Source organism: Bactrocera neohumeralis, chromosome 6, assembly GCF_024586455.1.
Source record: "Bactrocera neohumeralis isolate Rockhampton chromosome 6, APGP_CSIRO_Bneo_wtdbg2-racon-allhic-juicebox.fasta_v2, whole genome shotgun sequence".
NCBI lineage: Eukaryota > Metazoa > Arthropoda > Insecta > Diptera > Tephritidae > Bactrocera > Bactrocera neohumeralis.
In genome coordinates this window covers 79,641,839-79,668,979 of record NC_065923.1, presented here as the reverse complement: position 1 = coordinate 79,668,979, position 27,141 = coordinate 79,641,839, and the positions used below count along the sequence as shown (strand labels likewise).

General features: G+C 34.4%; 2 protein-coding genes across 4 annotated transcripts in view; one reads left to right on the top strand and one right to left on the bottom strand.

Annotated features, from left to right (window-relative positions):
* LOC126763311 (serine/threonine-protein phosphatase rdgC) overlaps positions 1 to 27,141 on the bottom strand; it is a 124,205-nt gene that overhangs the window by 67,286 nt on the left and 29,778 nt on the right. For all 3 annotated transcript variants that reach the window (XM_050480661.1, XM_050480662.1, XM_050480663.1), the window contains exon 2: positions 647 to 1,569. In XM_050480661.1, the coding sequence (XP_050336618.1) occupies positions 647 to 977 (331 nt within the window). In that variant the 5' untranslated portion in view covers positions 978 to 1,569. The remainder of the gene's footprint in view (positions 1 to 646; positions 1,570 to 27,141) is intronic.
* Positions 1 to 27,141, top strand: part of LOC126763313 (antigen 5 like allergen Cul n 1-like) — a 109,122-nt gene that overhangs the window by 75,975 nt on the left and 6,006 nt on the right. The gene's annotated exons all lie outside the window — the stretch shown is intronic.

The following is a 27,141-nucleotide window of genomic DNA, read 5'->3' as shown; positions in this document are numbered from 1 at the left end:
CTTCATAACCACCAAAATAGTAAAAAAAATGGTTAAATTATAAATATGAATCTATTACATTTTCTATTTAAGGTTTGGCTAAAAATAGCAAAATTTTGGCCTCTAATAAGTAATATAGTAAAAATACTACGAATTACTAAAAATAGAGCGTTTCAACTTCCGCCCAGAATTTTTTATTTTTTTTATTTTTATTTTTTGCCTACGCAATACTGAAGTAAAAAAATACAACTTTGATTAGCTTTTATTAATATTTTATGGTAAATAAATAGCATTTTTCACGCTTTGATTGAACGTAAAATTTTTTTAGGCAACAGAAATGTGTGTGGCATACCTCAAATCATGACTAAATATTTTGCTTTTGTAATAATCCACAAAGAAATCAGAGCTACCAAATACTTTACTTGGACACGCAAACAGCTTGGCAGCCTCAAAATGTATATTTCAAAGCACTGTTTACCTTTACCAAGCCACTTATTTTTACCAAGCCACTATAATATTGCCACTTTTTATTGACACCCTCAAGCCCGCACACATTCATATCAATTGTCACTTGTTGGCAGCTCAACTCATTCACACATTTCACTGCATTCTTGTAAAATATTTAGTTGTAATTCAAATATGTAAATAAGAGCAAAGAATGACTCACTTCTTTCGGTCTTTGACATGCTCATCGAACGTTCCGTTTTGCGCCAGTGCCGGTACCACGTTTTCGATTGGAAGAACTGCAATAGACTGGAAGTGGTGCTGCGTCCACCGTCGTTGTTTTGTTGCAACAGCTGCTGTTGCTGTTGCTGCTGCAGCTTACTTGTTGTTGTGGTTGTCGTTTTTGACGTCGTCGTGGTTTTCGTATAGACGGTCATGGTCTCCATACGTTTGGCGACACGTTCGATTTCGGACGAGCGACACGACGAGGTGTCCTCTAGCGAGGAGCTGCGCCGTTTCGCGCCACGACCCAAACACACACAGCTACGCAGCATTTTTTTGTTTGGCTAGTGTGGGTGGCGGTGTGTGTGCGGGCGGTGTGCGTAGGTGTACTGCTTATCGTTTTTATGTTTATTTACTTGATGTGTTTTTGTTTTGTGCGCAATATAAGCGGGAATATATATTTTTATACTTTTCGAAGCAACTGCTGCATATGTTTTGACGTGTGTGTGCGCATTTGTACAACGTAGTCGCTTGAGTGTTCTTTTAATTGTTTTTGTTGTGTAATTTTCTTGTAATGCCAGTTTCTTTACAACTTTTTTGGTTTCTCCGCGCACTAGTGCCACGCAGCTGTTCCATTCTTAAGCACTTTGAATGACATTTGGGGGTGCGAAGCTTTGACGGCCGCATGTATTAACAGGTAGGTGTTCTTGTGGGCCACTATGGCGCACTGCCGCAAGTGGGCCGTTGACCGGTCTTTGTTATATTACTGCGTAGACATTTTGAGCGTGGGTTTTTACACTTACATATATTTATTATTTAATTTTTTATTATTTTTTCGGTTGCATGTTTGCTTTCTTTTGTTTATTTTTTTCAAAAATAGTGTCGTTTAACACCAGTGTTGTATGGAAATACACTTCAACGAATCTAATGTTGTGGAAATTAATTTTTTTTTTTATTTTTAATTAATTTTATTTTTATTGTTTGTTTCTCTAATTTTTATAACTTTTCTAATTTTTTATTTTATTTTCTTTCATTTTTTTATATTTTTATTTTTATATTGTTTTTATTTTTAATTTTTATATTTAATTTAATTAAATTTTTTTCTACTACGTTATATATATTTTATTTTGTTTATTTTATTTTATTTTAAATTTTTTTAAATTTGTTTTTATTTATTTTTAATTTAATTTTTTTTTTAATTTTTATATATATTTTTTATATTTTATCACTTTGCATTTAAATTATAATAATAATTTGGTAGTAAAAAATATTTAATTTCTAAGTGTTAAAAAATATGTAAGAATTAAATTATGCAAACTTACAAAATTATACTAATAATATTTATAATTTTTTTTTAATTTCACATTTTTTATACAAGCACCGCACTCCAAATTTATTTTGTTAAACCACTACTTCAATATATGTAGGTATATATTATATTCCTTGTTAAAAGTCAATTTGGTCGAACACTGTAAGTAATTGTTTACATACATATGTACAGATATTAAACTGCCTGTGATTGTTGTAAATTTGTAACTGAATTACAAAAACATTTTTCCAATTATTGTCGGCTTACAAATTTAATAGCTTTCTGCCACATGTTAGAGGGTCCGAATACGGCAGTTGCGCAAATTCCAACAACATATACATTTAATTGACATTTTCGCTGGGAAAAATTCGCATTTTTATGTACTTTGTTGTTTTTTATATAATTTAATATATATTCATGTAAAACGTTTGTGTAAAAGTAGCATCGAAAATGCCGCAAGCCAACAACCAACAACACGTTTAATATTTTTTATACAATTATGCAGATACATACATACATATATTCATACATACATATATAAAAACATGTATGTGCATGATATATACACACAACACAATTTTAGTAATTTATTCAGTCGATTTATATCTCACTATGTATTAGTCTGTAAACCGCGTAATGCTTATTTTTGCTTTAAATAAATTTTTAATTACTTTTTTATTTTACAAGTTGACGCGGCAATTACATTTTCTGTCATTACGGTAGATAATCACTTTAGATATTTATGTCAATCACTCATTTAGCGGTATTTAACTCATTAATTATTCAGTGATGTGTTGGAAGTCTTTATTGTCAGCTGAAAAAGGAAGAAATATAATTTTGTTAGATTTAAAATAATTTCAATATTTGAATAATTTGAAGAGATACATACTTATGGGCTATATTAAATGACATTTGTGATCTCAATTAATTACTTAAGTCGACTTGTGTTAATGGAGGAAAAACTCAAGTTATTTTTACTAAAATATTCGAGGCTCCAACTTGCATTTCATCGCTCTCATACCTGCGAGGGACTTGTTGGCAATGCGAAGCCATTGTTCAAGGGGTGCAGTAAGCTTGTTCACGAATGGATCGAAGTTAAGAGGGAGAGTAGCTAGACACCTTTTGTCGAGAGCTCTCCATTACCTATAGTTTCAGGCTACTTGTAGCGTCTTTCAAGCGTAGGGGCTGCTATCAAGGTGACATTGGATGTTCTTTTAGAGAGATGTATACTCCGAAGGCTGAGCGGCTATACTGGCTTTTAGCTCGTTGACTGTGCGTTCAAAACTAGTCAAGGAAAGCATAATCTTATTAATAATAGCTTCAAGATTCTTCCAAATATTACTTGTATGGCTGCCCGGTCACAGCGGGTTCGCCGTAAACTGCAAAGCTGATGGGCTTGCTAGGGTGGTCAGCTTTTCCCAAATTCATCCCATTTGTAACCAGTCGGTTTTTGTTTTGTGACAGTGCGACTGTCCTTCTGATCCAGAGCGAACTATAAGATGTCTTCCGAACTACTGGCTCTTAAGAAAGATAAACTTGCCACAACTGTATATGTTCTGTCTGGACACTGTCCAAAGGATTAAAAGCGGTGTAGCTACATATATATTTTGCCGGGCACTCTTTGTCAAAGCTGGATGGAGAAAAGCGAGGTGAAATCATCTTAAAGTAACAATATCTGTCTATTGTCCGGCTTTTGTCAGACTTGGATTGAAATATCTCGGCGAACCTAGTAAATTTGATGGAATTGCTATTAATCTCTTTGAGTAAATTTGTGGTAAGCTCAAAACGCTTCGTCGATCTATGAGGATCTGATGATCTACTTTAGAGTTTATGGGTAACATAAGAGACAAATATCTGAAAAAATGAGATCCATCGATTTTGAATCAACCCTACTACCCAACCTAACCTAAGAAAATAAAAGGTTTTTAGAATGATGATATAACTCCTGGTGTAAATGCGCTACTAGACCTAAAGAAACGTGTGAATAAGATTAGGTTAGGTTAATTTGGTAGGCTACTAAGCCACGCATAGACCAGTTTGGTCCTTTGCGATACCAGATGGAGTTCACTTGCTAAGTCCAAGAGGAATAAATGTGTGAATAAAGTCACTTTCAGTTTTTTATATGGAATGTGAAAAGTCTAGAATACTTTCACGGTTAATCACAAAGGAACTTGTTACTAATGGCCCTTTCAATCGTTTTATATAAAACGGACTAATCTCTTTTGTTTGAATATGCTTTATAAAGATACCAATTTGACCCTTTTATGTTCGAAAGATGATAATCATTTTTCAGATTTTACGGACTAGTCAGCTCTTTTAATCTAACTAGCTTTTAATTTCAAAACATTTTACGGCGAATAATTCCCCACTTATACTATAAAGGTATAGATTTTAGACTAATTCATTCACAATTGTACTATATCAAGACCACTCCGGGTATACTCTCATACTAACGCAATTTTTTACTGGGTTTGAAAAGCTTTCTGGCGCTTCAAATAAAATATTTATTACTAAAGGCTAAATAATCCAAATATCTAAGTAAAAAAATTATTTTTCTAGACAAAAAAAATTATACTTTATAAAAAGACAGAGGTCGGAGAGAACTTCACCACAAATCAGAATGAAAAATCAATTAAATAATTAGAAAAATAAAGTTTATGCCTAATACTAAAATACTCGAACTATGTATATCCACTTCAAAGCAAGTGAAATAAGTATTCAAATTGAAAAAAAAGTTAAAACGAAAAATTAGTCCTACAAAATTGAAACCTTAAAACAGTGACAGGAATAATATTAAGTACCAACTTTAAGCAAAAATAAAATCAATGTTACCCTAAATTTACACACACAAGCCAAAATCCTTGCCTACAATCACACACACACAAATACCTACAATTTTTACACCATTAACCTAGAAAACAATTCCAGCAACATTTTTGGCGCACCACTTAAAAGTTACCGCGTTAAATAGGGCATAACGGCGCAAGGTATGAATGGTGGAGAAAAATCAATACAACGTAAAACAAGCAAAGCAACGGTATAACAATGAAAATTGTTACAAAATTTCAAAAACATTTGGAGCAAAGGTTTGCTTGTGGGCTTGTGTGTGGCCGGAGCGGATAAGGCAATGCTTTGGGTAATATGGCGCACAAAAGTTGAACCGCCGCTTATGCTGCTGGCCGCGTGAAGAGTTTATCGGCGTTTGTAGCGAAGCAGCGAAAACATAGTTGGAAATTTCGATTTGGCCAAAAGGTGAAATAAGGATTATTAAGTTGGTTGGAACGCACGCAGTGGACGGCTGATAAGCTGAAGCGCGAAAAAGTGTCGAGAATGAAAGCAAAAGTAAAACATTAAGCGCACGCCAACTCATGGCCATAGCAAGCATAAAAGAACTCACGCAAAAGCTACTTTAGTGGCGCGAACAAAGCATGCGTTGAATGGACAGTTGCACACAAAACTAGAACAATTAATGAACGCTACTTAACAGTTAATGTGCCACAGCGTAGTCGAATAAACTTTTTATTTCTATGCGATGAGACACGCCCGCTCAGATCGATGGTCGCGACGGTAGTTGTAGAAAGAAGAACGTTTAACAAGAGGGACGTCTGCTGTCAGCTGTTCAGCTTTCCTGGTGTCACATCCGCAGATAATGCTTAATGGGTTTAGTAAATATTATATTGATATTGATAGAAAGAGCAGAGAATTGGGCATGAGATGCCGCTGTCCAGAACTATTTGTAACTCGTCTTAAATAACTAGTAGCTGCATAGTTCAAGGGACTTGATGAAGTACCAAAATTAGATATCAAGTCACTCTTAAAGTTCGCGAAAAGCCTCGACGTGTTTATGACGAATACTTCATCTCAAATTAAACAGAAACTCCATCTGACCTTGCTAAGCACCAGTAGGTCTATGTACGGCTTGACAGCCAGCCACCAGAACCAAATCTAACCTAGAAACCTTACGCATACTTCTCCGAACTACTGTATCGTTAAATATTCCCTAAACGCCGCTATCCTTCACGCATTCGTTCATTGCGTTGACGGCACGATTCTCGCTTTTTCAACTTCCGGCTAGTTTTTCAGCCGCTAAACGGAAATGCGATTACCATCGGGCGGCCACGGCACATGCCGCGAAACGATTTTTTTAAAAAAAGTTATTTACGGTGCCGGTATGTGTCCTTTTCAACGCACCGGTAGTTAGTCCAAACACATTGCTCCGGATTTAGGTTGTGTTTTGATTGAATGCCTGTCCACCTCCACGCGGCCTCGCCAGTGTGGCGCTGGCCTTATTTTGACATTTACATATTTTCCACATTTTTATTTGTTGGTTGCTGGTTTTTATTCGCTTTCCTGCCAGTTGCAGTTTTATTTTTCCCTTTAACTGCGAAACAAGTACTTTCGGGTAGTGCCATAAATGTGCTCATTATGTTCGCTGTGCGCTGATTAAATGAGCCAAAAATAATTGAAATAAAAAGCGAGAATTTATGCGTGCACATAAATTTGTGTCTGCGTCTGCGTCTCGTTGCAGGCACATAAAATACTGCCGTCGTCTTAGAGCGGCCAATCAGCATTTTAAGTGCCTATGTTGAAATTTGATAAACCACTTGACTTCTGATGTAGATTTTTTGACTTGTTTTTCGAGTCACGGTGTGTGTGGGTGCGGGAGTAGTAGGTGAATCGAAGCCAGTCGAGTCGCCGATGCGCTCATGAACTCTGTGTTTCACAGAGCAGACGTGAAAATTAAACGTCAGTGAACATAACCAAAATTTAATCGGAACAGAGACCTATTTATTATTTTCATAGCAAAAATCCTGTAGTATTTGTATCTTAGACCAGAATGTTTCTGAAATATGTAATTTGTGAGAATGTTAGATTTTGAAGTAGTAGTAGCTATAAGCTCAGGCTTCTTCGGATTGCTGAAACCTATATAATTTGGATAGATTAGAAGAATTTAGGAGGTGAAGAAGCCGAAATTATGTAGTACAGCATGATCCAAATCTAAGCTATATGGGTTTCAAAAGTCCCAAGGAGGAGGTTCTTAGCAATAAACAAGTTCGCAAATCGATCCATTTTTCAAAGCACGATTCCACTTTAGTCTTTCACAGTATATAACTCTATCTATTCCAAGTTAGAGTATTGTGACATCTATTTTTCTACTTATATCGGGTGATTTTTTTGAGGTTAGGATTTTCATGCATTAGTATTTGACAGATCAAGTGGGATTTCAGACATGGTGTCAAAGAGAAAGATGCTCAGTATGCTTTGACATTTCATCATGAATAGACTTACTAACGAGCAACGCTTGCAAATCATTGAATTTTATTACCAAAATCAGTGTTCGGTTCGAAATGTCTTTCGCGCTTTACGTCCGATTTATGGTCTACATAATCGACCAAGTGAGCAAACAATTAATGCGATTGTGACCAAGTTTCGCACTCAGTTTACTTTATTGGACATTAAACCAACCACACGAATGCGTACAGAAGAGAATATTGCGTCTGTTTTGAGAGTCAAGTATATAACGTCGCCGTTCGCAGCAATCTTACGGTGATTCGCTAAGTTAGATGCTAACAAACTTTTTGTTGCCAAAAATGGAAGAACTGAACTTGGTTGACATGTGGTTTCAACAAGATGGCGCTCTACACAGCTTATATCTCTCAAGTTAAGTTGGCAATTTAACGCCTTTAGACCTACGACAAAGTATTCCAATTTTTATAATCAAAATAAAATTGGACTCAAACCACCTCCAGCCGCGGTCAACATTTAAATGAAATTATCTTCAAAAAGTAAATGTCAAAAATCTAACGTTCAAATAAAGAGAGTTTTCGTTTTTTTTTAAAAAAAGTTATCCTCAAAAAATCAATATCTAAGTTGAAATTTTTATAATCAAAATAACTCAAACCCCCAACAAGTTCTAGAGTTTTCGTCCCAAAAGTTGAATACAAAAGGCTCTCATGCTGCTTCTTCTAAAATATGCCTAGGTCTCTATGATTAACCGACTCATATTCTGGTTATCAGCACAATGACACGCACTCGCTAAAACCTACCAACGTGTATAACCAACGGCAATACCCACGTCAACAACAATAGCAACCATCGCGCTCGTGTGAATGCACCTATCGCATTGGGTAACAAACTCATCAATTCATCAACCAGCTAACTGACCAAAAAGCCAATAAGCCACAGGCATTGTCATTGTCAACGCCATGGACGTCAACAGCGCCCACAGAAATAGTGGAGCACCGCAACGGCTAATGACTTTATCACCCATTACCATAGTTACGTTCAATTAAGTTAAATAAGCGCTAATGCTACCAGAGCAGCGGCTGCATTTGAGTGATAGTCGGATGCACGAGAGCTCGAGCAAAGACGTTATAATCAGAGCTTTGCGGATGCGTTATGAGCATTAGGTATATCTATGCTGTCGACTGCCGACTGACGTTGCAATTGTTTGTGCGTTAATTGTTGTCACGCGCACGGGAGAGCCAACAACACCAACTGGCGTATGCCAAAGTCAACACTCGAAGCTTAGTTAAACACTCGCTGACTGCGGCATTTAAGCGCTCGTGAATAGCTGGTACAAGCTCAGCTAAGTACATGTGGCAGATTGCATGCGCTAAGCTGCTGGAGTTAGTATTTAATGCGGCTCGCAGTTATTGTAATCATATAATTTATTACATTCAAGGGACGTTACTGACCTTGTGTGAGTAGAAAGTGCATAAAAAACAAGAAAAAACGTGTAGTTCGACTGTACCGAAACTGTAATACCCTGCAGGATGTAATACTTAGTGGCATATAAATAGGCTATGTTAGGTTACACTGGCTGGTTTTATGCCATACAAAGAGCTACTACCTGGTCCTTAGTAATGCCAGATGGAGGTTTAATAATACGCAGGACGTCAATGCTTTTTACGAAGTTTAATAGACACTCGATATCTACTTCTGATTCTTCCTCCAGACCCGTTAACTGTGAAGCACTCAAATATCTTAAGCGAGTTCTAGATAAAGCCGACCATAAGCAGAAGAGGTGCTCCAGCGACTCTCACATGGCTACTTCTCTGCACTTTCTACATACATATGTCATCGTTAATAATGCCTTGCTTGCGTATTTCCTAAGCTTGACTGGTAGTCTAACGAAAGGCAAATAGGCGCCTTTGTGACCCGGAACCCCGTATATATGTCTGCCTTGACGCAGGAGATGTTGGATTCATAACTGCTGAAGGTTTATGGTTATGACGTGGAAACCAAAGCTCAATTATCTCTATGGAAGCTGTCGCATGAGCCAAGACAAGCACTAAGCCGAATACGAAAGTTTTGTTAATGGTTTTTTTTTCGATTTCGCGGACGCCGTGGATCATGAGTTCTTGCCAAAGGGTCTGTGACTTTTTTTGACCCCTAAATTGAAAAGCCCATTAAAAGACGACACTCCGCTACGATTGAGGATATAAAAACTCTATCGAAGAAAAAGTTCAACAAGATCAAAAAAAAGTGTTTGAGAATTGGGAAAACCGCTGGCAAAAGTGAAATATATCTGGGAGCGATTCAGCGAATTAAGAGAAGGACATGGCTAACGTCCGAATGGATGAAACACTTCGGGCTCCTTGAAAAGACTTTTATTCGGATCTAGTATTGGTGTCAAACAGCGAAAAGGAAGACCGACTGGCCAATAAAGAAGAAGAAGATTACTTTGAAGGGGACAAATTAGATATAATATATGAATAAATAAACACTATATAAAGTAGTGGAAAATTCGCGTTACTTTTTGAACAAACCCCGTACTTTTGATTGCCTAGCCAACAACAAGCCGCGAATATGCAGAATAACACTGCCTGCCACAAAAATTGGTATTTGAATTCCGACAGGCTAAATTGCTTTTTTAATTAATTCCGACATTTGCGATTATTTCGATGCAAAATTTAGAGGTGACACATAGCCGATTACAAGCCGCCTAAATAGAAATACACATGTGCAAACACGAACATACAAGCACATTTGTACGTTATGCGCAAATATAGACATATACAAAGATATTATGCCAGAACACACGTGGAGATTCCTAGCAGTGAGCTCATTTAACTAAATATGAAGGGAAAGCCATACATACAAACTGAACATACACATACACGCTTTTGTGAGCGGAAAACGACAAAGTACAATGTAAATTTATAAGCATACTAACGACATTCAACTAGGTTACCGTTAGGTATATATTTATGCCTATTTGATGGGTGAGAAAATCAAATTTCCGAAATACATTAAATGTGCAAGTTTTTTATGGCCACTCACGCCAACATAGTGCATGCGTGAATGTGAAATTAAAGACACGTACACACAGGCACTCACAGAGCGAAACACGTAACGTAACGCCGACAGCTGATAGCGCTGCTAACGTCTTTAAGATGCCTAATTTAAATTACATAGAAAAGGTAAAGTAAGCAACTGCTGAGCAGCTAATGGCAAAAGCATTTAAGAGCGCTTTGGCATCAAGCGTAGAAAATGTTGCAGCGAACTAGGTTAAGCACCTGACGCAAGTAATGCTTGAGACGTTGATGGTTGCTGTAATACACACATACATATGGAAGGTGATTAGAAGCTGACGCACGGAAAGTGTGAGTGTGTAATTTCACTCATCTGAGTGCTTTCTGAAGTAAGTATGTGTGAGTTCAGTATGTTTACGCATACTGCTTTTCGAACACTGCTTAAATTAACGGTACAAATGGTGCGGCTGCGTGTGTTGGTATATTAAGTGCCAGACGCGTGCTAATGAAAGTGATTTACGCTTACCTATATAAGTCTGAGGAGCGTTAATGCGTATTATTGAACGCATAAATGCCTGCCACACCACACAGTTTTGCTTAATTAAGGTTTTTACTTTTATAGAATAGCTGAGAGATGCTTGCGTGCGTGTACTAATTATATTTTGAGACATTTAAGCGCAGAAGCGCGCTATAGAAAATGTTCATATTTAGGTGATGCCGAATAGGTGAGTCTTATGTGTATAATTTGATATTACGGTAATGATCTCAGTTATTGGATGTGGTGTGCATATCAGAAGTTATCATTTTTAATGTAGTCTGTGCAGCAGTCAATGTGACTTCAATCTTCGTTTGCCGTGTTTTGTCGCTATCTCTATATCTCTGTATGTAGATTAATGAGCTAGCACTACTTAGTATGTTCTTTCAGTGCATTCGGATATCAGTAGAAATAGTTAAAGTAGTATTTATTGTAAATCTTGAACACGGCTTGGATTTCAATTTATTAGATTGTTGATGTTGTCTGCTAATATTGTATGATTTAAATTCATAATAGTATATACACCTCTTTGGCCAAATTATATGTCATTTTGTAACTTAACAGTATTATCTCTGCCAATATGTGATTATATAACATTAATATGTATGCATGTTATATGTATAATATATGATACTGTAACGTTATTATACATACATATACACTTTTGGTAAATATTTCTCTGTTAATTCATGATTCTGTAAACTATTATTACTGGCAAAATTCAAGACTAACATTTCTCTGTAATAAATTATATACATTAAATGAGTATGTGAGTTAACATTACATGCAATATTTTTGCAAACATTTCACTGCCAATTCATGATTCTGAAATATGTACAAGCAAAATACAAGGCTAACATTTCTCTGTAATACATGATACTGTAAATTAGTTTATATGATATTTTTGAATTTAATAGTACAAATAGCCGTCTAGCACGAAATTTCTCTATCAATCTATGATTAAGTAACTGAAGGGTTACACATTTGTTTAATGTAAGTTAAAAAACATTATAATAAAATTATTAAATTTATTAGGCGAAATTTTAAATCTAAGAATTTTTGCTGTTAATGTTTTGAATCTTGTAAATTTTACTTATAGTGACTCTGTAAGCACTCAAAGCTAACATTTCGCTGTTAAGGAGCACACCTAGTGTGACAGCATAAAAAACGTAAAATTTTGGGAATTAAAAAAACCACTGTATCGATTATAGAAATTTTCAGGGTATATACATATGTACATATATAGAATAAATAGTGAAATTTTTGAAAAAATAAATTAAATATTTTTGTAAGTTATGCGAGATTTTCGACGTCGTTAAGAAAAAAGTTACGCCACTGTTGCAGTGATTCCGGCTTTCTACATGGATGAAAGCTAAAAATAAAAAATTCTCTTTAAACTAGAAGATATCCTCCGTAAACACGAAAAATAGTTTTTTTTTTTTAAATTTCGTATTAAAAGTTGAACTTTACTTCAAATTTTGGTTTTTTGCAAAATTCGATTTTTCGTCAGAGCAAAAGACTCATTTGGTCATTGTATGTAGAATTAGTAAAAAATCATAATCGGGTTATTTGCCTTCGAAGCAAATTTGAAACATGTTTTTTGAAAAAAAAAAACGCGTTTAAACATCAACTAGTGGACCGGATTGAACTAGCGGCTGCGGTTTAACTGGCTGGAACTCAAAAATTATTTGAGCTTTCTATTTTCCAACAAAAGACTCACAGCTCACAACATTAATGTATTTGCCTACGCATTGATTTATATACCAATAATTTAGTAATATGCGCAGTTATAATACCACGGCAGATATATTTAAGGCAGATTTTCACAATAGCATACAATTAAATTAGTGAGACCCAAAGCATGCTAGTTAAACCCAAATGACAAGCACTTAATGCTATTCAGTGAATATTAATTGAAATGGGCACCGAAATGCAAATAATCTGTTAATTAAATTTATGTTGCCGCTGGTTAATTACAAATTTTATTAGACAAAACAATATAAAGCAATGCACAACAACATTTCATTGTGTGGTTTGGCACAAAATTACCAAAACTTATTCAACAAGCTGGTTTTGAAGTGCTGCAACGAATTTTAAGTAGAGACTTATACGCCACGGCGTAGAGACTTTTCATAGAATTTTTGCAATTTTTATTGTATAAATGCACATTGTTAGCCTTTTACAGTTAGTAAATGTTAGTTTTAGTTCAATTATATGTAATTGAATACAATTTAGAAATAATCACAATATCTTTGGTTCGTGAAATTTTGCGCTAAATTTACTCTTGCGCTTAAACAAATTATTAATTTTTGACTATTTGATATTGACTTTATTTCCAAAAAAAATACTGTGAAAATGCTAAAAACTCGTTTAGTGCTATATTAAAGGATATTAGAAATATATTTTTTTGGCCGTGTTCTCCACAGCAGTGGCTGAAACAATGGGAACAGTTAAGAGCCAACAATTAATTATTATAATATTACAAAGAGCTGTATATGAAAAATAAAATATATTATTTTTTATCTTAAAGCAGGAATTGACAAATAACTGCTACGAAAAGCATTAATACGCCTGCAACGCATTACAACTGAATTATGCACGTTTTTACCGAAGCATCTCAAGTATTGCAGTAAAATATTCTGCAAAGAATATACAAGAGTGTCATCAAATATTTAATACAAACACGAAAACGTTGAAATTACATTTGTGACAAAGCTTGATCAAATTCGTAACGGATGCGTTCGGACCGACATCAGCAGATATTTATTTTTGTAGTAGCGTTATTACTCACGCGGCATATAAAATGCTCGTATGTGCAACACACGCAAGCAATTAAATTGACTGATTGTGTAAATAATAATAAATGGGATATGTCTACGCGCAACTATACACGCGCATCAGCAATAACTGTGAACACCCAGTAAATATTTTGAGATGTATACGAAGCGTATGAAATTCGACTGATCAAAATCTGGTTCTTGCATGGAAAACTTTTGTATTTGTCTAGATATATTCACGAAATTTGGCAGACATTATTGTCTAAAGCAAAGCTACGTTATTCGAACAGATTGTTCAGATTGGACAACTATAACTTATAGCTTCCGTATAACGTATAGCTTTCGTACAAAGTGACCGATCAAATTGAAGGTAAAGAGCATCTTCTGCCATTTTATGCTACAAGAAATACACTTGTGAAGGGTATTTGTTTTCGGTAGCTAAAACTAACGATTCTCCTTTTTTTATTGTTCTTAATTTTTGTTTTCTGAAAAATTATTAAAATGATTTTTCTTCACTCAAAACCAATAAAAAATATCTTTTTATTATCCTCTTTTAAAAGTTTTTGGTGTCAAAACCATATATTAAGCGTAGTTTTTATTTGGGATAATGCCGAGAACTACAAAACCATCAAATTTCATACAAATATATTTAATGTATGTAATTATACGCCTGAATGTAGGCAACGTCTTTTTCAAAATCTTAGAAATTCACCTTTTTCAACCATTTTATGTAAAATTCTTCATTTTTGTTTGTTTTCCAGAATTAAAGCTTTTATTTTAGAGACTTTTCATCACTATTTTATAATTTGAAGTGTTTAAACAACAGCCTAATGGATGCAAATATTCTCTAAAAGTTTTAATCCTGTCATTTTGATTTCAAATATAACCTTGCATACATTTAGGCTAAAGTTAACTACTTTTTACAAACAAAGCAAGCTAATTCCAGGAAAAACTTTAGGATGCATAAAAAATAAGGAAAATTTTTATTTTGAAGTTAAATTCCAGGCACAAACAAATTTCTTAGACTCAAATGCTAGAAATTTACTTCAAAAACCGGCCTCAAATCTTAGTTGGGATTTTGTATTAATATATTTTTTTGGTTTTGAGCAAGAGTTGCGCATTTCGGGTTTATTTAGTGTGCACACACGCACTCAATTGTATTTACGTATATATGTATCATATATAGTATACGTACACATCCATATATACATGCATAGGCGTACTAAAATGGATCTCAGTGTACTCAAGGCCGTTTGCGACCAAGTAAATTATGCAATGTGATTAAGCCAAGGCTTTTCACAACAAAAAGCTATAAAACCAAACAAAAAATGCAAAAAAAAATAACAAAATCAGCATAAAATTCTTGGCCGATGATGAACCACATGCTTTGCAGTGAGACACAACTATTAATTTTCTTTCAAGTTTTGGTTTTCTACTTTAATTCAGCTTATATACTTTATATATAATACCACAAGTAGTCTAGGTTGGCGGAGAAATTACACACAAGACCAAAAATGGCAGTAAAATGTCAAAAGTTCAAACAATAAAAGCGGAAATTAACTGCTTGATGTTGCGTAATTGTTATGCAGTGGCAAAGTGGTGCTGAGCGGCGACTTTAACTACATGCGAAGGTCAGAATACATATATACAAGCGACACATGTGTGCTAATATACTCTAAGCAATTACTCAATTCCATAGGGATTGAGGCTCGTTGGGTTCAAGTTCACCCACACGCTCTTGCCTGCCATTTACCATTTCGCTCTGCCGCAGTTTTTCTTTTGGTATTTGTGTAATAAACCCACTTCCGTGCGCTTTTTGGCAAACGTCCACAAGTGCTTCCGCTTCTACACGCGTGCTGCTGCCTCGCGGTTGTCTATAGCGCTGCCCAAATCAAGCGCTCGCGCTGATTTCAAATTTCGCTCGATTCGGTAGGCTACACATATACACTGAAATACATACAACATATATACACATGTGTTAGACGCTTGCTTTTGGCTGCCCGTTGTAGCCAGCAAACCTCGATCTCCGTTTCCTTGAGGACCCATTTCAAGGATGTAGCATGACAAATGCCAAATGCCTTTATGCCTTAACCATACTCATCACAGCATTGTTGCTGAACCCGCTGTGGCTACTGTAGGCGTAGTTACAGCCTCGCTTGCGCGCACACATTCTTCAAATCAACTGCTGTGGTAGGTCAGTGTTATGCTGGTGTACTGCTATTTGACCTGCAGACAAGCGGCGACTCTTCATACGAGTTAGTCACATATAACATCGGCATGCTCATATATAAAAACATAAGTACATATTTTTGAGGTTGCTGTGTGTGTATCTTAAAATTAAACTTCAAAGCAACTGGCAATTTCCGTTGGCTCTCAGTGGGATTAAATTCTTGCGAAAAGTTTATGTCAAATTTTCTTTTCATTATAAGATAACAGTGCTATTTATTTGACAATCAAAAAGCGAAGCGGTGAAAAAACTCCTTATTGTGTTAACAAGCTCAACGTAAAAGCAAAAACGAAACATTTTTAAAAATAAATTTAAAGATAGAACTGTATTTAAGATGACGAAGAGTCAAAAAATGCAACTAGAGTACTTATAGTCTTTCGGCAAATCGCCTAAAAATAGGCTATCTCTGTGAATACCAGCATTTAATACATGTTTATAAGAAGGACGAAACCTGAAACTGAAAGTACCGTTTCGCCAATGTCACAAGTAAGCGAAAACAACGGCCAAAATCCATGAATTGGACTTCGAATTGCTTCCGCAGCCACCGTATTCTAGAGATCGGACCCCCAGCGACTATTTCCTGCCCTCAGATGAAAAAGAATGCTCCCTGCCAAAAAAAAAAATTCGTCGAATGAAGAAGTGATCACCAAAACTGAGGCCTATTTTGAAGTAAAAGACAAATCGTACTACAAAAATTTTGTCGAAAAGCTGAAGGGTCGCTATGATCAGTATATTACTCTTGAAGTGAATAAACCAAACGAATTTTTCCAAAAAAAATGTGTTTTACTATGTATGTATGTAGGTACTTTATGGTATGTTTAAAAATACATCATTCATTCATCAAGCATGCCATACTGTTGCCATAATCGACTTGTTAAACTACTAAACTGCGCTATCAAAGTAACTAAATTATATACTGCACACATTATTTTCATATGAGTTAGCCAACAATAAATTATTTTGCTGCTCTGGAAACTAATAAAATATTACTGTGTATTTAAGCGCCACCAGCGGCATTTTAGGCCAGTAGATTAAACTTTAATTTTCAAATATTTTTTCCTTCACTCTTTATTTAATATTTTTAATTTGCATGCACACTACATATGTTTGTAGTTTTTCAATTTCCCCCAAATTGGCTGCGAGCCAACAAACATGCGCGTAGCTGCTTGTGCGAAATTTGCTGTGCAAATAAACTGTGAAGCTCTTTGAAAATGCAGAAAAATGTGGAAAAATTAAAAACTAAGCATATGCATATTCCACACTATATATAGAGTTTAATATACGTGTGTATGTATATAATATACATGCATATTTAACATAGAATGCTATGTGAGTGAGTAAACAGCATTTTAAAATATTACTCATACGCGACGTATGACCGCCTGTTGCGGTTTCAGACAAGTTCACTTACAATGTGTGTATATTAGAGAGGGTCGAAAACAATTTACTGTCTTAAAAATGGTCTCCTATTTTTTAATTTTTTTAAATTTAATTTAATTTTTTTTTAATTTTTCTTTTTAATTTTTTTTTAATTTTTCTTTTTAATTTTTTTGTTAATTTTTTTATTTAATTTTATAAAATTTTTTTTTATATCTTTTTTTAGTTCTTTTTTCTAATTTTTTTAATATTCTTTATAATTTTTTCACTCGCGTTTGAGGATGAATATGGCGTAAACGTTTAACTTACTTAATCGATAAATTATACAGACCCTTTTAGTTGAGCACCAAAAAAATTATCTCTTTTTTCTTTTTAAATTTTAAATTTTTTTTTAATTTTTTTAAATTTTTTTTAAAATTTTTTTTAAATTTTTTTTTAACTTTTTTTAATTGTTTTAAATTGTTTTAAATTTTTTTGATATATTTTGTATTATTTTTTTCATTGGTGTTAGACGTTGAATTATAACTTAATCGATAAATTATACATACTACTTTACTTAAACACTGAATTTCCTACAAAACTGTAAATTTTTGAAATAATTCTTTTTTCATTGAGTTATCAAATTCATAAAAAAAAGTTACATTAAAATAATAAAATTTACGATGATAATATCTTTTAAACAGTTTGGTTTAGAAAAAAATCGTATGAGACCATTTTGTAGCACGTTCTGCTTTCTACAAAATCTCTGAAACGATATATTTTTTCAAGTAGTTGTAGGTGAGATATGAGTTTTTCTATCTCATAAAAAGTAAAAAATAGAAAACTGTAAGGCGAAAGACCTTTCCGCTCAATAAAACGCTCATATTTACATGTAGAAATTTTCTTAGAGGTGTCTAAGAATATATTTTTCAAAGCACCAAGCGAAGAAAAATCGTGTTTTTTAATATATCCACACACACACTTGTATGTTGAATAACTCGATTTAAATTAAATTCATTTTATTTGCTTCTTTTTCAAAACAAAAACTAATAAGCATGCAAATGCACGTTTTGCATACATATGTACGCAGGCACATGCGTATCTATTCACATATGTGACAATATGTGCCTGTTTAAAATGCAATATATATATTTTACTTTGCAGCTTTCTTCTACACTACTTTGCATATTCTCAGATGTCTTCACTAAGCTTTGTGTCAATAAGCATAGGAATTTCGCATATATTTTCAGTTTGGACGACGTGTGTGCGCATAAATTATTTAAACTATTTCTTCTGATTTTCTATTGAAGCTATTTTTCTTGATTTATCTTGAGCATGAAAGTTCGGTATGACTGTGGCAGATGTTAAAAATTTACTTCAGCAGACGTGCAGAATTGGTGCAAGAAAAGCATATATAAATGATGTCGAAAATTGGAAAACAAAACTGTTGTTTAACTTTTCCTTTTCTACAGGATTAAACCTATACATATAATTTAATAAAATTTAAAATTGTGAAGAAAAATGTTGTGCGAAGTAAGTAAAAGTAAATACTTGCAAAAAAGTATTGTTGTTGCTGTAACAGCAGCAAGATATAGCTCAATCTAGGTATGAGCTCTCGTGACAGATTTTTTATGATTTGCCAGCAACTTTTTAGGTAAGCTCAACCGAGCCGCTAGCGCTGTAGTAGGAAGGATACTTCTCTTTTTGTCTTGTTGGTGTTGTAACGTTTATCCAGTCCCTATCTTTGCGTCCCTTTTCCTCCGCTAATACCAGCTGATATTGCTTACTAGAGTTTCGGTGCCAGAGACATAGGCTCTACTTTCATACGGTCAGAAACAATGTCTCACGTTTCTAAGCGGTAATATTGCGAGCGAGAGCGGGGCTTTTATTTGATTAGAAATTGCTTCCTGGTTAGCATTCTAAGAATTATATTACATAACAACAAAAATATAAAAATTTTTTCATATTATAATACATTTGTAGAAATGACATAACTTTCCGAAGAATTACTGCTATTGGGGAAATCTTTTTCTATAACTTCTAGAATTTGCCTTCCTGATTTATAAATATATAAATCTTAAAAGCTCGTAAAATTCATAAAATATCAGAGTTGAAAGTTACCGATAGATGGCACTGTTGCTGATTTCGTTTTTAACCGATATTTTTAAGAGTTATAAGTATAATTAAGTAAACAAAAACATACTTTAAACCAAATAAATTTTCAGCCAAAGTACGATATTTTGTTGCTGGCGTTAATTAGATTTGAAATTTTTTCTTCATTGAGCTTTTGTACAGATTCAGTAGTGGACTGTGCTCTCAAAATTCCAATCATAACACTGGCCAGTTTTTTCCAAATTGTACTAGATCAACCGCACGAACTTATTTATAACCTTTCAAGAATTTAAAAATACTGAAAATAATATACCAAACTATTTACCATAAAGTAAGCTTTGAAACACTAACAATATTCATAATTTGTTGTGCACTCAACCGTTAACGCGCATCCCTCTCGTGTTACAATTTTGCTATTTTTTATTTTTTTTTTTAATTCAAATTCATTGTGTTCACTAGTCGATTTTCAATTTCAACGCCCACACGTGCACTGGCATGGAAACTTAATTCCCAACCAAATCTAAAATAACAACTCAATGCAGTTAGTTAACCACATGCGGGGCTCTGCGAGCGCGAGTATGTGCCATATGTATGCATGTATGTTAGGCGTCTGGCTGTGTGGTTGTTGTGAGCGCATAAAAGCGTCAGGTTAGGTGTATCACTATGTGCTTGCTTTGCACCTTTGTTTCTGCGCCAATCGCCAATTACTCCGGAGGGCATTAGTCCACTTCAACTAATAATGTTAGCAAAACGAACGAGAAAGCTCGCAGCAACTTGCATAATAAATTGCAAACTTGTTGCTGAAAAGTTCGTTTGTCAAAACTTTATTACAAATGTCGGTGGCGCAGTTAAATGTGTCAGAGTATATGATATGGGCATATATGTATGTATGTAGCGGCATATGTAGTTGCGTATGCTTAGTCAAGCGTGTGCCACAACGCGTATTTGATAGTATTTTGGGTACAGATACGCCACACTTTAACACATATGTAACAGTGTTGGCATATTTTCGAAACAATTGTTTCGATTTGCTTTTCTACGTATGTATGTATATTAAGGTGGTTCAATAGAAACTTATATTTTTTTGGCTTAATACTCTGAAAAAAGGTTCATAGACACCTATAAGAAAATTTCTACAAATATCAGTCTAACTGTAAGGGAAAGCTCCACCGCCTTAAATTTCTCTATATTTTCATATTATCAGGCAAAAAATTCAAATCTCGCTCGTCTCGTTTCATAGATAGGAATTCGAATGCTAATATAGACCTAACCGTTCAAAAGATATTAACGGTTCATGTTTAATTATGTTAAAGCAATTTTTTTTTAGTTTTATAACTCAACGAAAAAAAAATCATTAGAAATGAGGAAGCTTATGGCTTTTCAGGAAATCAACTACTTTATATGGTCACATATAATCTTTTAATATTGTTAATAAAAAATTTAAATTTTTTTTGACCCACCCTAATGTATAAAAAAGTATACATTTGTAAGTGCGGATTCATTGATCCACCGTATTCCAGACTGCCTTGACCTATGCTGTTTTGCTATTTTCTGCTCTGCTACCATATACCATTTGCCAGTAGTGTCTTTTAATTCTTTTACCAATTTCACCCTTCAATTTTTAATGCCCTGAGTAGGGTTCGCAGTGACAGTGATTCCCTTTGTTAGCAGCTCTTGTCAGCGACTTTGTTGGCCTGCAAAAATTTCTGGTCATTTATTTATGTCTCAATACTTTCTGGCTCAGCGTGTCTGCATTCCAGTATTTTCCCCGCCTTTCTCAAAGTGAAAAGTGTCACTACGGCAGGAATTTGTATTTATAGCAATGAATTTCAAATTATATAATATTACATTAAAATTTGAAAATACTTCATTTAAGAATTGGTAAGGTTCAAATTTCACTTATTTGAGGCTTAATTAAGCCTTTTTTAATTCAAAATCCTTTCGAAGATTTTACTGAATTTTCCAAAGTGTTACTGCTATTGGGGATGCTGAGTATTCCGATAGATGTCGCTGGTACTAATATTTTTTTAGACTGATATCTTTTACGGTTTTTTAAGATTAAAAGTCCGTAAAATTCATAAAATATCCGAGTTGAAAGTTTCCAATAGATGGCGCTGTTAATGATTACTTTTAAACTGATGTTTTTAATGATAATGATTTATGAAACGTGTGAAATATTGAGTAAACACAAAATTCTCTTTAAACCAAACAAAAATTCAACGCGAAATAGTGTCCACTTTTGATGCTGGAGTTAATTAATTTCCAAAGTTTAAATTTTTTGTGCATTGACCTTTCGCAAAGATTCAAGCAATAAAGATTATTTTCATTTTCCTTTTTTAATTTATACTTTATTTAACATGTTTCTTCATTTTACAAATATTTCTAGCGATGGATTGAGTATTTGTGGCAATGTCAATTTTTGTAAAAAAACTTCTAAACTCTAAGTGACATGATTTTCAGTAATCGCGCTGAGAAAACATTTTCATTTATTATTTTTCTTCGAAAGAGTTGGTACAAGCTCTTCTTTAGCTTTCTCTCGTCATGCTTGAAAAGCTCAAGCTAAACAAATCTAACCATATCCTAAACAACTATTGTAACGTTTCAACATCCTTAGGATAGATATTCCTTACTCTCATTCAACGACTTCTAAGCAAATTAGAGAAGAATTTTCTTTACAAATTATATAGTCTTTAGAGAACACTTCCCAACATAGTGTTATCGCGAAAATAATCAATTGCAAATGAAAAAGGCAAGTAAAACCCTTACTTTTCCTCAGCACCAACTTCCACGAAAGAAATGTGCCATAAACTACAAACACTTCACTCGTACGCAAACAGTAGATAAGCTAACTTTACCCTCGCATTCACCTATATACTTTCACACTCCGCTCACCAATACTGCCTGATGAAATTTTACAATTTAACAATAATTTCCCGACGTCAAAAATGTCAGCGGGTGTAATTTCGCTTTTATTATTTTATATTGCTTGGTTCGGTTGCTTTGTTTTTGTTGTTCTGCTGGCAAATGACGAAAACTTTTAAAGCACTCAATTTTCATATGCATCAGTTTATTTATTACACTTTAACACCGTTGTCATTACGCCAAATTGACTGTCATAATTCAATTATGTTCACGAATGTGTGTGCTTGTGTGTGTGTGTGGTGCTTGTGAAGTGAAAATTCGCTAAAAGATTTTACAGTAAATTGCAAAAATTGCTCAAATTACATTTTCAACTTTCCCACAGCCACATAGTTATATAAAAGAAGGAGCAGAAAGAAGCAGTAAGAAGAGGAGCAACTGAAGGCAGTGGAATTGCATTTCGAACTTTGCTGGCGTTTTTCGCAAAAGCTTGCTCAGCAAGAAATTCTACTTAGTGGAGGTGGCAAATATACATATAAAGCAGACGCCCCGGAAGCAGTGGCAAGGCTGGAGCACTGACAGCTGCGCTTGTGAAACCCCACAGTTAACATTTTCCTTACCGCCGCTAAATGCATGCTTCTAACTTCAAAAAATGTCGGTTTTTTACTCCCTTTTTAGCAGAGGTTATGTTTGCTTTGAATATCTCGAGGGAAGTGATACAAAATGTATTGAAATATACTTATTATTGTTGTAGCTTCTGAACAACATAACCACATTGTAAAATGTTTAGTCGTCCTACGGAAAAGGGGGCGAAAGAAACAGACGCCTCCACAAAGTATGCAACAAAGAATTGCAGGAAAGATTGCTTGTGGCAAAAGTAAGGTTAGAGAAATGTTTGTGAAGCAGCAAAATTGAAAATGGACAAATAAGCGCAACAACAGCACAAAATACATAAAATAAGGTATAAGTTAAAAAGGAATTAAGCAAGGAAAAGTGAATTGAAAAAAAATAATAACAACTGCAGAATTATTGTACAATTTTTTGTCCTGCCTAAAGTCTTGAAGAGCTTTGCAAAAATCTAAGTAATATCTTAAGGATGTAAGCCGCTTTCAAGCTGATGCCGACGCCTTAACACATGTCCTACTAAGCCGCGTCGGGTGAAAAAATTACATGCGATTGCTTAAATGGTTTGTATTTGAGAACTGGTGTGTTTGACGATAAAGGAGACAGTCCCTTATTCAACTTCACATGTACACTTGGTCGTGTGTGCTTAACACTTGATAATATCTAAAAATGTTTTTATGTAGCTGTTTATTAAATAAAATCTTGTATAAGTAAGTGGGATATAGTGTCTATAAATAAATATTTAAAGTTGTTGGTGACAGCGCGTTAATGGTGTAAAACTGCAAAAGAATTGATCTTCCAAAAATAATTCTAGAAAAAAATTAAACAAAAAGGTTCAATAAACTTAGTATGGAATCAAATTTCTAATGCCGAAACATTTTGTTGGAAAATGCTTTCAGCGATAATTGTTTGTGACGAGTAAATGCTTTTGATTGGTACAAAATATTCAAAAAGGATCAAGAACGCGTTGATGACGAACCACGTACAGGACGGCCATCAACATCAACTGGTGATCAACACGTCAATAAAATTAAAGGAGGTGCTTAAGAATCGACGATTGACAGTCAAAGATCTTACTGGCATCGTAGGAATATCGGAAGGATCAGTGAAAACCATTTTGAAAGTTCATTTGGACCTAAGAAAACTGAAAGCACGATTGGTTCCAAAATAACTAACTTTTTCGAAAAACAGCGTCGCGTTAACGTCTGTGAGACAATAATTTCCGACTACCAGGATGGCATGAAACGTATTATTACCGACGATGAATCTTGTATCTATGCTTACGACCCGATATTGTGGCAAAGGTGAACAGAAGGGGAAAAAACAACGAGAAAAAAGGTCAGAAATCAAGGTTATGTTGACGGTTTGTCAAATTTCAAACAATATCATGCTGCAACCACCGTATTCGTCTAACGTGACTTATGGCTATTCAGCAAACTCAAACGAACGGGGAAACCGTTTTGAATCTATGGAAGACGCTTGCTTTTGGGTGATACAAACTTAATGGGTTACATGGGTTTACGAGTTTCAAAAAATAGATTTTTTTATTGTCTTATTAATTCTACAACACCTCTTGAATATCATCCTAAATTTTCATGTTGGGACGAGTAATAGTTTCGGAGATACAGGCTTCTCGAACATGTGTTTTTGAAGTCGGTTTGCAAGATTTCTCGAACTACTCAACCGATCTTCATGAAATTTTACACAGGTCTTTGAGTCACTTCAGATAATCCTGTAAGCATATCTACTAGTTTAAAATATTTCTTTTTTTTTCAAAATTTCAGAATTTCTTTGTTAATAGTGTATGTTTGTAAAAATAAAAAAATTTAATAAAATATTTAATTTTTTATATGAGAAAAAAAATTGTTGAAAAAAAGGTTGCTTTGTACCCAAGGAAACCCACGTAACCCCTTAATTTATCCTGTTCAGGCCTTAATCAGCATAAAATTGTTAAAAATCATAATACAATTCTACTGCTTTCACCGTTATCGCATGCATTTGTATAGTTAATCTAAACAGCTTTTTGTTGCCAGCGTTTTACACTCCTATTTAATTCGTGCAGCCACCATGCGCTCAGCCTAAGCGCTCCTTGGCAATAATTATTGCGAAAACAAATCGGAAATTACAACAAAAACTAATCAGACACTGGTTACACAAATTAAATAAATTATTTGTGATTTGCAATAATAGCATTATTGCATTAGCAGGTTTAGGCGCCTGAATGTAGGCAGCAAATATGCCAGCAAGTCAATACAAACAAACCAAAACTCATTAGCAAATTATTGGAAAATTATTGGCAAATTAATAATTAAATAAATGGCGCTAACTACGCAAGTATTTAAAGCAATTTAAACTTTAAGCATACCAATTTTTCCAACAATGCCAAATATTAACGAAGCACGCACACACACATAAGCATATGCGCGCCTTGCGTGATTAAATGCCGATTCAATCGAGCGTTAAATTAATGCACGTGTGCAATGCAGTTTTTGTTTGGCAAACAAATTTGATGAATTTCATGCGCAATTTGACTGTATTTAATGAAGGAAATAATTCACGCATACACAGACAGCACATAAATTATGTATACACATGGTTTATACACTTGTTTTGTATGTGTGTGTGTTCAAAGGATTTCTTCAAAAGGCCAATTAAAGGCATGTATTCACAGAAAAGTCGTTTAACACATACATATTCAAGCTTATGCGTGCATATGTGTGTAGGCTTTATGTTAACTTTGTAAATATACATAAGTACTCAAGAATTTTCCATGAAAGCTGTTAACCAACCACTTTAAATATAATAAAATTATTCACATTTGTGCGTCTTTGAAGCGCTGTATGCCGTTTAATGCCAGCCAAAGCAACAAAATTCAATAACTCCAACCGCTTGTACGCACACTTATACCACCGAGTGTATTGATCTGTTACAATCGCTTTATAACGGCCCATTAAAAATGTAACAACGATAAAGCCGCTCAATTGCTGTCAAGTGTTTGTGCGCTTTTTTGAGAAATTCACTCTTAATAACACTCATTTGTTATACATTGTGAACTTGTATATCTAAATAAACGCCCACATGCAGACTGAGTAACCTGATGCCTGTTTGCGTTGTGGACGTGTTCAAAAAACAAGAAAAAAAAACAAAACAATAGCAAAAACAAAAACACCAAAACACCAAAACAACCACGCTGCCAATTTAACGGTTCAAGCGTCTGGCTAGCGTTTATTCAAGCGCAACGTTCAATGAAGCATACTTTTTGGCTCAGTCGTAACAGCTTAATATAATAAATACAAACGGCTCTGCAATGTATGTATGTATGTATGAATAGAATATTCACCACTTGTATGTGTGTTAGTATGATTACGGTACAGCTGCAACTGTAATGGACTTACAGTTAAATATGTGCAGTTGATTTTTATACTGTCGCAACATGTTGCTCGAAGTAACAGTAATCGGTCCATCTAACAGTTGCTTAAAATACCCGAATACTAGCAGAGATCTACATAGTGCTATACATAGCAAACGGACTCGGCATGTGCTTTTGTCCATCTGTCCGTGTAAGCTATAACTTGAGTAAATATCGAAATATCGTGATAAAACTTGATACACATATTTTTTGATTGTCTGAGGAAGTTGGTATTGTAGATTGTTGAGATCGCAGAAACATGCTGGAATCTGGATCATTTCAAAAATTGGACATTTAGCATGACAGCATCCCCTTCTTGGTAAAAATTTATATCTCCGCAAATGCTGAACCAATTTCCATTTACATGGTAGCATAGCATGCGCTTGATATAGCCCTAATATATTTTTAATGTGAACGAAAACCACGCCTACTTTCCATATAACATCATTTAAAATTAAAATTGGAGCTTACTTTTTCTATGTATACGAAAAAAATGAAAATTTTAGAGATTTTTCAATGAAATGAAGTGGACACTTTTTTGATATAAAAATGTGGTCTGAAGTTAAAAATAAATAAAATTGGCTCAGTACTTCACAAGCCTTCATATATCTGATATAACGATTTAAGGACTCATTCAAGCATGAACAAAGATATCGAAATAATATTTTAAGGTGTGGCAACTGTTATCAAAAAAGCTCGACGACGGACCATAACTTTTCAAGGACGTCAGCTGTTGAGTATGAAAACGTGTTGTTGTTATGGCGGCAGAAAACATTCCTGAAGCAATTTCAAGGAATGGTGACAAGTTGACAGTCCTTGGTCATATAACAATCCCGGTCCGTTCCGGTAACTTAGCCCCCACTGTCGTGAGGACGGTGTATGAGGGCCTCAGTGCCTTTGGCAGATTTTATATAGAAAAAACGATAATTTTGCACATTTGTATTGGTAAACGAATTTGGTATAAATTTGGTTAGGTACTCATTTCTTTGCAAACAATTAATATACGACTACAAGTTACAGCAAAAAAATT